This window comes from Symphodus melops, assembly GCF_947650265.1.
Source record: "Symphodus melops genome assembly, chromosome: 17".
Lineage (NCBI taxonomy): Eukaryota > Metazoa > Chordata > Actinopteri > Labriformes > Labridae > Symphodus > Symphodus melops.
Genome location: NC_136707.1, coordinates 17,090,684 through 17,103,655, shown reverse-complemented (window position 1 = coordinate 17,103,655; position 12,972 = coordinate 17,090,684). Strand labels below are relative to the sequence as shown.

The 12,972-nt window shown below is 40.7% G+C and overlaps 2 protein-coding genes across 2 annotated transcripts; both read left to right on the top strand.

Annotated features, from left to right (window-relative positions):
- The first annotated feature begins 20 nt into the window (after positions 1-20).
- On the top strand, positions 21-8,085 carry atp13a1 (ATPase 13A1). The gene is made up of 25 exons (XM_079366225.1): positions 21-742; positions 1,209-1,298; positions 1,494-1,757; positions 2,052-2,207; positions 2,332-2,401; positions 2,504-2,610; positions 2,733-2,862; positions 2,995-3,050; positions 3,208-3,334; positions 3,455-3,592; positions 3,728-3,848; positions 4,003-4,160; positions 4,309-4,484; positions 4,563-4,673; positions 4,792-4,917; positions 5,004-5,112; positions 5,251-5,444; positions 5,736-5,832; positions 5,918-6,102; positions 6,307-6,421; positions 6,514-6,710; positions 6,821-6,963; positions 7,059-7,170; positions 7,253-7,396; positions 7,502-8,085. The coding sequence occupies exons 1-25, from the start codon at positions 362-364 to the stop codon at positions 7,610-7,612; spliced, it is 3,618 nt and encodes a 1,205-aa protein (XP_079222351.1). The 5' UTR covers positions 21-361; the 3' UTR covers positions 7,613-8,085.
- Positions 8,086-8,541: 456 nt separating this feature from the next.
- dsn1 (DSN1 component of MIS12 kinetochore complex) lies at positions 8,542-12,299 on the top strand. Its single transcript, XM_079365932.1, is given in 11 exon segments — positions 8,542-8,679; positions 8,942-8,972; positions 9,085-9,367; positions 9,478-9,551; positions 10,045-10,117; positions 10,201-10,288; positions 10,374-10,470; positions 10,475-10,596; positions 10,693-10,840; positions 11,669-11,756; positions 11,860-12,299. Coding segments are annotated over 11 exon segments (1,122 nt in total). The 5' UTR covers positions 8,542-8,644; the 3' UTR covers positions 11,943-12,299.
- Positions 12,300-12,972: the final 673 nt, after the last annotated feature.

Genomic DNA, 12,972 nt, shown 5'->3' with positions numbered 1-12,972 from the left:
TAAATCAGCGTCAATCTCCCGTCTATGATGACGAGGAATTTATTAAAGGGGAAGCTTCTGATAAATGTTTTAATTTATCACACATTTACAACAAATGCAGTCAAAATATGCGAGAGAAACACATTTGTCACAATAACAAAATTACGTCCAACATAAAGAGCTCAATTTAACAGGTTGAAAGACAAAACATTTAATTTTTTTCCGGTTCAACGAGAACATTACGTGTCTTTGCGTGTTTACGTATGCGGAAGCTACGGTGTGAGAACGAGCGATTCAGTAAAGGGGATCTGGAGGCTGGACTGAATACTGCTCTGGGGGGAAATTTGTGTTTTTTTTACCATCTACAGCACGACGGGTGGTGATGGATGATAGAGGGGAGCGGAGGAGTGAGGACGGTATAATGAACGACACAGAGAAAGAGGGGAGAACGGCTACAGACGGACTGCAGGAACCGGGTGAGCTTGAAATGGCCCCCTCTGTGAACCACAACCAGCATGAAGACGAGCTGGTGAGCTCGGTGACTCTGTACAGGCGACTGCCCCGACTTCTACACGGTACTATTTTACCGTTCCTGGCTGTCCTGTACCCAGGTTGGCTCTACGTTTGGTTAGGAGTCTACGGTGCCTCCGAGTATCCGGAGGCAGGCCTCCTGGCGCTAGCCGCTATCGGGATCGCGCACGTCCTCACAGCGCTTTCTGGCTATTGGTCGGTGCACGCGCATTGCTGGCTAACTTGTTCTCAGGTAAACACAAACAATAACACAGTGCAATAATCATCCGATTTCTTTGGCCGGCCATCTCTTTTCTCATTTGTTGTACACGGAGATGAAAGGTAGCAACAGGAGTCTGTGTTGAATTGAGACTTGAATGGCCTCACTCATCACTGAGTCTACGTTGAAGAATTGATGAATGAACAAGGATATGGCAGTCACCTTTTGAGTGTCTAATTATTTCATTTCTTGGTTCTGGGAAGTAAAAGAGAATTTGTTGTTTCTAAACAGTCTTGTAATGAATACTCATTCAACTTCCGTATTATAATAGGTTTGTAACAACAATACACCAGAAAGATGTTGTAAAGGATGTGCCTAAACTTCATATTGATCAAGTATTTGTTTGCTTGGGTGTGTCTCATCTTAGACGCACAGCTATATAAAAAAAAACAACCTACGACAGTGTTTGAATTTCTCATCTGATCTTTACTCATCTCAGGAACCAGACCCTAACAAAGCTATGTTGGCAAAGGTCATACCCACCCCAAACAATGGCTTTGCTGAGCTCGTGACATTACAGAGGGACCAGGTCAGTTCACATGTTTAAACTTTATTTTGTCTTTATCGAAGCTCAAATGATTTGTACATCATTTGATTTTCAACTGATATTATTTTTATTCACACTTTGTATTGCAATTGTTGTAAGACATAATCATGTACCAAACAGCTCATGTGTAATGAACACTGTAAAACCTTTTTCATTGTTTCTTGTTTTGATCAACAGGATGACAACGGGGAAAGCATTCTATCTTTTGAGTTTCAAAAGATACGCTATATATTTGACCACAAAGAGAAGAAACATTTCATTCCAATAGCATTCCCCATAAACTACCCGATGGGCCACTTTCAGTCTTGGCGTGGGTATCAGGAGGAGGCTGAACTGAGGGCTGCCGAAAAGTGCTATGGCACCAATCGTGCTGAGATGATGGTGCCAGACTTCCTTGAGCTCTTTAGAGAAAGGGCCACGGCTCCCTTTTTTGTTTTCCAGGTATGTGTGACACCTGGTTAAAAAAAAGTAGAGCCTGAGCATTGAGTGTCCATGACCATATTCGTGTTGGGAACAATGGTAAAATGGTAAATGATTATTTAAAAAGCAACTAAGTAATGAAGCCTTCACACTTGCTCAGGCATGTTAATGTTTGATCACGAAAAACTTTTTTTTTTTTTGTCTGTCTAAACTTTGGTATCATTTAAAAAAAAAAAAAAAAATGTTGAGTGGCTTACAAAATGATAGAATCTGTATCCAAGTGAAGATGTGTATTGTCTGTCATGTATACGTTAGGTGTTCTGTGTGGGGCTTTGGTGTCTGGACGAGTACTGGTACTACAGCGTTTTCACACTTTTCATGCTGGTGGCATTCGAGGCCTCCCTCGTCCAGCAGCAAATGAGGAATATGTCTGAGATCCGTCGAATGGGAAACAAGCCTTACATGATCCAGGTAGGTTCAAAATTCAAAATTTAAAGTGATAACAAACATTTGACTTGCTTCTCCAAATATAATCTATGCTGTATTTTCAGTGTATTAAAAGCACCCTGAGTTTATTTGAAGTGTCCTGTTTAAGGTATATCGCAACAGGAAGTGGAGACCAATATCAAGTGATGAGCTCGTCCCTGGTGACATCGTCTCAATCGGTAAATGCCCTGGCAGCATTTTTGCGACCACTTACCACAGACTTTTGATTGATCCTGGTAGGGTGTGTATTGTGAATAAAATGTGTGTTTTCCACTTCACAGGACGTTCACCCCAGGACAACTTGGTGCCCTGCGATGTGCTGCTGCTCAGGGGCCGGTGCATCGTAGACGAGGCCATGCTCACTGGAGAGTCTGTGCCGCAGATGAAGGTAAGACGCATGCTAATATGATAAGTGAATGAAGAGCTGAGGGTGTAGACTGTAATCCTCCCTTACTTTAAAAGGTATAACACTTCAGTTATGTACTTACTGCTGTCAATGTGTGTATGTAGGAGCCAGTAGAAGACTTGGACTCAGAGCGAATTCTGGATCTTCAAACAGACTCTAGACTCCACATCATCTCTGGGGGGACAAAAGTGGTCCAACATAGCCCTCCCTTAAAGGCCAGTGCTGGACTCAAACGTAATTTCTCAATTCCTCTGCCTGTTACCGAGTGAATATAGTTACTGTTCAGTGAATGTATTCAATAGTCTTTCTCCCATCTTCATCATAAAGACAAGGTGCCTGCTCATGAATCTTTTCCTTTCTGTGCAGCTGTAGACAACGGCTGTGTGGCTTATGTACTGAGAACAGGATTCTACACCTCTCAGGTGAGGATGTTTCTTTGTATGTTTGTTATTACAAACATGCACAACACTTGTTGTTTTTTTTTCCCCCATACATTGTCATTTGAATTTTGACAGCATGCCAGTGTAGAGCATGATGAGCTGTCAAGAATGTCGAATGACTGACTGCCTTTACCTCCAGGGTAAGCTGTTACGGACGATCCTCTTTGGTGTGAAGAGAGTGACGGCAAACAACCTGGAGACGTTCATCTTCATCCTCTTCCTCCTTGTGTTCGCCATCGCTGCAGCTGTTTATGTCTGGGTTGAAGGTGAGAAGCCAAGAATCAAGTCATTAAGATGTATTTCTTATAAAGTTAGAAGGTGGTTGTAGAGACTGGTCATATCTAATGTCAAAAGCTAAATACCTGTGTTTTGTATTCCTCCCTCAGGAACCAAAGATGCTAGCAGGAACCGCTACAAGTTGTTTCTGGAGTGCACATTAATCCTCACCTCGGTGGTTCCACCAGAACTCCCCATCGAGCTTTCTCTGGCAGTTAACACATCTCTTATCGCCCTGGCTAAACTCTGTGAGTTATTTTGTTACTTCTTCCTTCCTGCCCACATGTCCAATGAATGACGACATACATTTTACAAAGCAGTTTGTAATGTACATGTTCATTTTGGTCTCTTTTTTTTTTTTTTTTCTCCCTACCCCTACGCAGATGTATTCTGTACAGAGCCCTTCAGGATACCATTTGCAGGGAAAGTTGAAGTTTGCTGTTTTGATAAAACAGGAACACTGACCAGTGACAGTTTGGTGGTTCGAGGAGTAGCAGGCCTCAGGTAAAACCTGCCAACTATTCCATTTGTTTTACATGAGACTGGTGAATTTTGAAAGCTTTAACATAAGCAGACTTTTAGTGTTTTCAGTATGTTATCATTTATATACATTGTCAGTAAGTGGAACATATCAACCAATGTTTGGGTGTATAAACAGAGAAGGAAAGGAGGTGATGCCTGTAACTGAGATCCCAGTTGAGACACATCGAGTGGTGGCCACGTGTCACTCACTGGTCACTCTGGATGATGGACAGCTTGTTGGAGATCCATTGGAGAAGGCCATGCTGACTGCTGCTGATTGGACCCTTACTAAAGGTAAAGGAAAATAACCTTCTCGAAATGCTTTTGGACAGAGGCCGCTGTGGAAGAGAAAATATGCATACTTGGCTTTCTGTTGGGCTACCTACTGTTGATGACCTCGTGCTTCAGTTTGTGTATATTTGTCTCTGGTCTCTTTGTAAAGATGAAAAGGTATTCCCAAGAGGCATCAAAACTCCGGGACTAAAGATCCACCAGCGCTTCCATTTTGCCAGTGCTCTGAAGAGGATGTCTGTCCTGGCTTCCTATGAGAAACTCGGCTCCACAGAACTCTGCTACATCTCAACTGTAAAGGGAGCACCAGAGACACTCAGAGGAATGGTACATATGGACATGTCCCTTTAGTGTGTAAATTATCAAGCCTAATCTCACAGGTGTTCTAACGTGGCTGTGGTGTAGTTTTCAGAATTTCCGGCGAGTTATGATGAAGTCCACAAAGAAATGTCCCGGGAAGGGGCTCGAGTTCTGGCCTTGGGTTACAAAGAGATTGGACACCTCAGTCATCAACAGGTATCTATTTAATTTCCCTCAGAACTAGCTATGGTTATCTGGCCTGTTTGTGTATTCTTGTCTGATTTAACTAGTTTATTATCAGAATCACAGCTGGATTCTTTTTGACGTTTCATAGGTCCGGGAGATGAGTCGCGATTCTCTGGAGTGTGACCTGCATTTTGCCGGGTTCATGGTCGTGTCCTGTCCTCTCAAAAGTGACAGCAAGGCAGTCATCAGAGAAATCCAAGAAGCGTCTCATCATGTGAATAAACTGCACACACACATTTGTTCACAAACAGTCAGACACCATAGTTCAACGTTGGGTAATTCCTGCCTCTCTGCTTTCAGGTGGTGATGATCACAGGGGATAACCCTCTGACAGCATGCCATGTAGCAAGAGAGCTCCACTTCATCCAGAAAGAGCACACTCTCATTTTACAGCCAAGTCCTAATCAGGGTAAGACAAGTCGTCACTTTACAGGATAGTATTTATGATTCTAGTAAGCCAATGGAGAATCGTATTGAAGCATTCTTGTAGTAATCAAGTGAGAGTTTTTTTTTAACCATACTCTTTGATGTTATTTTTTCCCCCCAGGTGAGTGGCATTGGGAGTCTATTGATGGCACTGTCCGTGTCCCACTGCCCCCTCCGAGTGTTTCCTCGTTCGTGGATCAGTTTGACCTGTGTGTAACAGGAGAGGGCTTGGCCAGACTGAGCTGCGATCCCCAGCTTCTCAGCAGCCTCTTACCTCACATAATAGTGTTTGCCCGTGTCAGTCCCAAACAGAAGGTAGGTTCCAAATCAGCTGCTTAATGCAATTTATGTAGAACTTTACCAGAAAGAGATCCATTGCACTCAAAGAACTAAAATTTTGAGATTTTAGTCAGAGTAGTTTATCTACTATAAACTAGCAAAATGTAAGGATTTAAGTCGTGGACATAAGGTGCTGTTAGGAGTCTTGAAAATGTATGGAATCATAATTTGAGTTAAGACAGATTGATGGTACTTGATTCAAAAGCAGCTTAAAGTTGATTTTAAAGGGTTTTTGAGAAGAAATTGTTTTTCGCTATTCTCTTTCAGGAATCGGTCATCACAAGTCTAAAGGGGCTTGGCTATGTGACATTGATGTGTGGGGATGGCACAAATGATGTTGGAGCTCTTAAACATGCCCACATAGGTAAGATTCAACACCAGTAAGACTGAAATGAGATGTTTCTGTGTGTACGACCCCAGCAGGGTAAAGTTTTTTTTCTCCCCCTCAGGTGTTGCTTTGTTAGCAAACGCCCCTGAGCGTATGCCTGAAAAAAGGAAACGAGGGAGGGAAAAAGAGCTGCCTATACCAGAAACCAGACCATTGCCACCAGTCAGTTCTGGAGGTAAACTGAGTTCGAGAGCAGCCAGGCAGAAGGTTATGGCCCAGAGAGAAGAGCAGCTTGCAGCACAAAAGGTGTGTGTCTCTTTAAGTGTTGTCTTTACTTCAAACTTAGCTTCTGTCCCATTTGGGTTTTTAAAGTAACTGAAACATTTTCATGTTTACCGGACTGTATCATGTCCCATGTAAGCCCCCTTCCCACTCACCAACAATCATCGGAAAAAAAAAAGAAATATGCTTAATAAAAGTTTGAGTAAAATGGTTTGTATTCTGTAACAGGAGAGGATCAATCAAGTATTACGGGAATTAGAAGAAGATCAGGTTCAAGTAGTGAAACTTGGTGATGCCTCCATTGCTGCCCCTTTCACCTCCAAACTCTCCTCCATACAGTGCAGTGAGTAACAATGGTTCATCCTCTCAACTCTTTATACAGTTGTTAAATGTAAAAATGGACGAAATTCTGAAAGTTTGTTTCTCTTTCTCAAGTCTGCCATGTAATTAAGCAAGGCCGTTGCACTCTGGTGACAACACTCCAGATGTTTAAGATCCTGGCTCTCAATGCCCTGGTGCTGGCCTACAGCCAGTCTGTACTCTACCTCGAGGGGGTCAAGTTTAGTGATTTCCAGGCCACTTTGCAGGGACTGCTCTTGGCAGGATGCTTCCTCTTTATCTCTAGATCAAAGGTGAGAATTTGTTAGAACACGAGCTCTATATTATTGACCTGGAGGCCTAATTGTCTTATTATTCGGGCTTAATGGAAGTCAGATTGACCTTTTTCCTCATTTTTGCACAGCCACTGAAAACTTTGTCTCAAGAGCGGCCCTTACCAAACATCTTCAATCTTTATACGGTTTTGACCGTGCTGCTGCAGTTTGCTGTTCACTTCTGCAGTCTGGTGTTCCTTTACAAAGAAGCACAAAGCAGAAGTCCGCCAAGGTAAATCAGGATGGGAAAAAAAGTGTAAAAACAGCACATTTCACAATCTCAATATTAACAATAAATTATAACATTGCACTTCTGTCATTTTTCAGAGAGGAAATGTTTGCGGATTTATATAAAGAGTTTGAACCCAGCCTAATCAACAGCACTGTCTATATTATGTCCATGGCCATGCAGATGGCCACCTTTGCGATTAACTACAAGGTAAGTATTTTTAACATCATTTGTAGTTGATAACTCTGTATTGTAGTATCATAGACTCACAGTATTTCTTTGTGTCCAATAGGGTCACCCCTTCATGGAGTCACTCAGCGAGAATCGACCACTACTGTGGAGCATTGCTCTGTCAGGTTTAGCCATTGTAGGACTACTTACTGGTTCCTCACCAGAATTCAACGAACAGTTTGCTCTCGTAGATATTCCAACAGAAGTGAGTTGATGTTTTTTTTCTTCTACATGTGTTCTTTTGTCTTAATAATCTTGTCAGAATGATGTACCTCACATGGTGACCTGAGTCCTGTTTACTTCCTTGCAGTTCAAACTGATCATCGCCCAAGTTCTGGTGGTGGACTTTGTCGCTGCTTTGCTCGTGGACCGAATCCTACAGTTCCTACTAGGAAAAGGAACTCTCAGGCTGCCTTCTTGAACTCAGTGCCAACAAGAACCATGGCCCTTACCAACCAAACATTAAAGGAAGAGAAGACTATGGTGGATGAAGAGCGTTAAAGCTGCTGTGGCATACACAGAGCTTCAGACAGTCATGGCGTGCAGTACTTTACACTCTGTGTATCCCTTCTTTCATCCTGCTCTAACCCTCTTTAACAATCTGTGATTCTACTCTGCTTTCAGATTATTTTCTTTATAGCTCTTTATTTTCTACTACCCAACCTCTCTCTTTCTTCATCCGTCTCTCCCCCCTGATACACACAGCCATGAAGACAGCAGTATTGACTGGAGTGAGAGACTGTGTGCCAGCCAGACTCAAACACAGAGGCACACAAAGAGGACATTCTCTAAGAGAATTGCAAAAGTGTTTTGATGATTTTGATTCCTCACCTTAATTTTGTAAAAAGTGGAAAAAAAACCTCTAACAGACTTATAAAGACTTACGGAAACAAATTGTGAAGTCTGTCAAGTGTTTTACAAACAGCTGGTTGAGTTATCCTGTTCCTAAAAATGGTAAGTAAATAATGATCAGGGAATAAGAAAACGCAGAACATCGGCAAAACAACCATGCCACGTCATTGAGCCTCAACTGATCAGATGAACAAAACGTCCTCAGAGGGATATCACAGTGCCAGCAAAGTTTATCAGGTCAAGGATAGTTAATTTTAACTATTCACCTCTTCAGAAAAGTCTTTGTGCCCTCAGGCAGTATGTGTAACCTGCAAATGTGCAGTTGTATCTCATGTATGGATTCTATCATTTATTTGTATTTGTACTCTATGAAACCCCTGTTTTGTACTCTTTAAACTGGGAGCACACACTGTTTAGAACAATACAGATTATCTGTCTAAGTGTTTGGTAAATACATACCGCACCTCTCAGCGGGACTGTCTTAAACCCATAAGATTAGTTGGAAAGTCGTTAGATACAACACTACATTTCCCATGGTGCTTCGCGCAGTGCAGGGGTTTGGCGTGTTGGGCGCGCGCTGTGCAGGGCATTTCAAACAAAAATGGCGGAAAAACATTTGGAAGCTGCGAAAGACAGGTTTGTACCTTTTCTTTTCAATCGTCGCAATAAATAAGTTAGCATTGAAAGTTGCCAGTGTATTGTGACTCTGTAGTTTGGCGTTTGTAGCTTGTTTATTATCGGTAAGTATTTATCTTGCTCTGAGTCTTCACAAACGGTGACAGAAGTTGGACGTAATGACTCGTAACGTTACATATGTTCGTGGCTTAACGCTTACACTTTGTTCTTAAGTATTGTTGCACTTCGATCGACATTAAAAATCCTCCACTTCGTTTTGCAGTTTCGAAATTGTCGCTGACACCGAGAAAGAGGTAACATGTTAAGTAGCTACACTAACATCACCTCATCTTGTGCCAGAGGTATCCCCAGCTTCAACGTCATTACCACGCTATTTTTTATTTATATATTTTTCTGCAATCCTAGGACAACTCTGTGACACAGACCTCGAAAAGATGCTCCTCCACAAGCCCCGGTGTTTTAGCTCCACCACACAAATCTCCCCGTACAGACTTCCCATCACCCACCTCACAGACGCCTGATCTCGGGGAAGGACCCTCAGAGACAGACCAACACGAAGTTCAGAAAGAGAAAGAGAGTATGGAGCGACCCCGTAGCCCCACTGTCAGCCCCATGGCACGCAGAAAGTCCTGGAAGAGAGCCACTATAACCAGACGCTCTCTCCCAGCATTTCAGAACCCCTATCAAGGTGAAATGTTTGACTTACTTTAACCTTGCAATTAGTGAATATTGGCCACTGTATTGTTTTTTATTTTGTGCCTGCATGTATGTAAATTTATTATTATTTGTTTGTCATAGTTTTGTGCAGGAGTATAAATCCATCCTTACCGCAGCAAGAGAGATTTGAGAAATTGATTGAGGCTTCATTGAAGGTGAGTGATGCTGGATGGTAAAGTATAGTGGTGAATAAATTCATGCCAAAATGGGAAGAAGAAAAATCAATTACATTTACAAGGTTTGGCTGGTAAAGTTGAAGATTTTTAAAATATAATGTATTTAAAAGTAAATCAATCGATGAACAAATAAATGTCATTTTCATGGTTCCTGAAAACACACCAATGTTTAATATTTTCATTGAACTCTTAGTAATAGCTGAATTTTGAATTGTAATAACATTGGTTAGGAGGGAAAAAAACTGCCTCAAACTTAGAGATTAATCAAATGTCCTCATTGTTTATTGGTGCCTTTATACTTAATTTAATGTGATCCTCAGTGTAAAGTCATTAGAATTATGTCACCTACATTTATAGCTAGACTTTAAGGATCTTTTACATCAGGTTAGATGTTTCAAACTTTTTTATTTTTTACAATAGTTACTTACATTTGTAATGGAGCTTCATCTTATCACCTCTACTTTGTGTTAAGCTGGTGATAGAAAGGACTCGTGATTCCCTGCAGTCAATGCCAAACATCTCACAGGAGCATTTTCAAAAACAAGGTTTGTTTTCATTTGTTTCATATTTTCATGTTGCTCCTTGTTTGAACCTAATGACCATTAAAGAAATGTCTTACTTGTTGCAGTTGAGCATATGCTGAAAGAGTCTGGCCGTCTCGCCAAAGATCAATGCAGTGAGTCTCAGGATCACTTACTCCCAGCTAGTGCAGCAAGGTAATATAGTTATTTGTTATGTTTATTATATATGTATGTATTAAGCTTTGATTATACTGTATTCATATCTGTTATTTGCTTTCAGTGATCCTGCTGTGCAAGGAGCTATGAAAAAATTCCAGAAAGTCATCCATAGGCATGTTACTCTAAATATTCATGAACACAAAGAGGAAAATATCAGTTAGTATGACACTGAGGTTCTTTTCTTTTTTTTACTCGCCTGTGTTGTATTTTAGGCTCCAGGCAGAAAGTGAATCTTGGGAGGCCCTCTTGAACAAACACCAGAAGAAAGCAGAAGAGTTGGAAAGGTAAACGTGTACTTTCATCGAGAAATGCTGCATAAGAGGCTATCATTATTCTCAGTTTTGGGTAAAAAAAAAAAATCTCTTCTTTATGTATTGCAGGAAAGTGAAGCAGGGCGAAGAGAAAGGCTTGTTGTTAGACTCTTCATCTGTGGTCCGGTCTTCACAGTACCATTTCATTCAGAGTAAACCGGACTACCATGGCCTCCTCTGTCGACAACAGCCCATGTTTCACACTATGGCAATGATTGTATGTTAAAAATGTTTTTTTGTGTGTGTTCTTTATACATTATTAACAAGAAACTCAGTTAGAAGAAATGTTTCTTTTTTTAACAATACTACAATCTATGATTTCCCAGGCTCCATTCATTGCATGTGATTGTGTATGGTACAACACTAATGCTGTGGAGGGTGGAAATAATGAAGGAAACCTTGGCTGTTTGAGTAACTAAACACAAAGCAGATGCGGCTGATTTACTGGCTGCGTAAATGCTGTCCTCCCAAAAAAAAGAAAGCCCAGCCTTATTATGAGTCAGCCAAGATCACACATTTCTCCCAATGTCATTTTAATTTCATTTTTTGGGACATGAAGGTTTGGTAAAACTTGGTTAAAAAAGATTTTTGAGTAACTGAGGACAAAACAGATGCTGCTGATTTACTGGCTGCTTAAATGCTGTCCTCCCATTAAAGACAGCCGAGCCTTATTATGAGTCAGCCAAGAACACACATTTCTCCCAACGTCATTTTAATTTAATTTTTTGGGACACAAAGGTTTGGTAAAACTTGGTTTGGCCACAAACACAATGTTTTGTGTTTTGTAGTCTTGCCTATGTCGCAGTGCTGTCAATCAAATTAAGATTCAATATGACCCACACAGCACTGATAAACTGTAGTAATTGTGTGTAACAGGTTTATTCTTAATAGTAACTGCTTGTTTTTGACATTTTCACTGGTATGTTGTTACATCATATGAAATGGATTATTGCTATGACTTAAAGGGCATTCTAATATGCTGACATGCTGCTATATGCCACATGGGTAATGTATTTTTTATAATCAGTTTTGTGTTTTTATGTAGATGGACATTCAGTGTAAAAAGGTTAGACAGCTTCTGTCCATCAAGGAGCAGTCCCAGTTGTTGGTGAAAGAGACAAGTGGACGATTGGGTAAAGATTTTCTTTTTCTCTTTTTGTGTTATGGTCTTTATGGAATCAACTTTACACTGGCAATTTAACATTTGATTGTTTTATTTTTTGTTTTTTTAAACAGCTGCTAAGGCAGGATTCCAGGATCTTTCACCAGACGTTGTCAAGAATCTTATGACAGCCCCTCTTTCCTCTACAACAACTTAGTCACCCTGACGGGATGCAAGCACAAGCAATCTAATGGACAACCGATCTATAAGACTTCTTTTTTTTTTAAAGCTCACTTGTATGTATTTTCTTGTGTTTTTAATGTTTTATTATTTGTTTTGTCTTTGTCTCAAACTTTGTAACAGTAAGCGCCAATTGTATGTCTACTACAAATAAAAGCCAAGATCACAAACGAGTATGGCGACAAAGCCAGATAGTTCATGTTTGGTCCAGAAGGTGGCACTGCCTAGCTGTAAAAAAATCTTTTAAGAGCTTCATAAATGGCCAGAGAGGCTTTTTCTAGAAAGCATTACGTACATATAACCCTGATTAAAACTAGTAGTTGTTCCAATCTTAGCAACAGATCAATAATTAAACAAAATTAGCTCCACTTGAACTTCAACCTTTTTGAGGAGATGTTAGAATTAACAAATGTAGTGACTTCTCAAACCAAGACGGATTTATTTTTCTGAAATGGACATAAGGTTGAAGTCATTTAATGTAGTCACATTTGGAGTGGGGTTTTTTTTGCCTCTCATTTAAAAAAACAAAACATTTGAATTAAGCAGAGCCACATCATCACACACTGTTATTCCCTTCTGCCATTAGACCTGAGAATAAGTCTGAAAATGTTCAGTTGAGATTGAGGTGTACAATTAGTGCTTTAGGATTATAACGCGTTTAAGCACAGAAGGATTCTGCTCTAGTTTGCTCACTTACATTTGTACAATGTAATTTACATGCTCATCCTCAGTCACAGTTAGTGTTTTTGGTGCTGCATCCATTTCACTTATCAGTGTCCCCTGACCATTCAGGAGCAGGCCCCTCCCCCACAGTGACTCACCCCCATCTCTTGCATTTGGCTGGGTCACTGATGCAGAACGAAGCTTTGACATTGTACCAGTCAGTCAAAGCTTTGTTCCATATCACTCATATCTCTGTTGAACCCCCTCTCCATTCATTAATGGTACTTGTTAATTGTGTCATTAACTGTTACGTGGAAAGCAAAAAGATATATTAACAAATAGCC

Coding starts and splice junctions, on each gene's coding strand:
- atp13a1 (XM_079366225.1), top strand. CDS start 362: ATGGATGATAGAGGGGAGCGGAGGAGTGAGGACGGTATAATGAACGAC. Junction 6,103..6,306: donor AGCAGCTTGCAGCACAAAAG/GTGTGTGTCTCT, acceptor ATTCTGTAACAG/GAGAGGATCAATCAAGTATT. Junction 7,171..7,252: donor CCTTTGCGATTAACTACAAG/GTAAGTATTTTT, acceptor TGTGTCCAATAG/GGTCACCCCTTCATGGAGTC.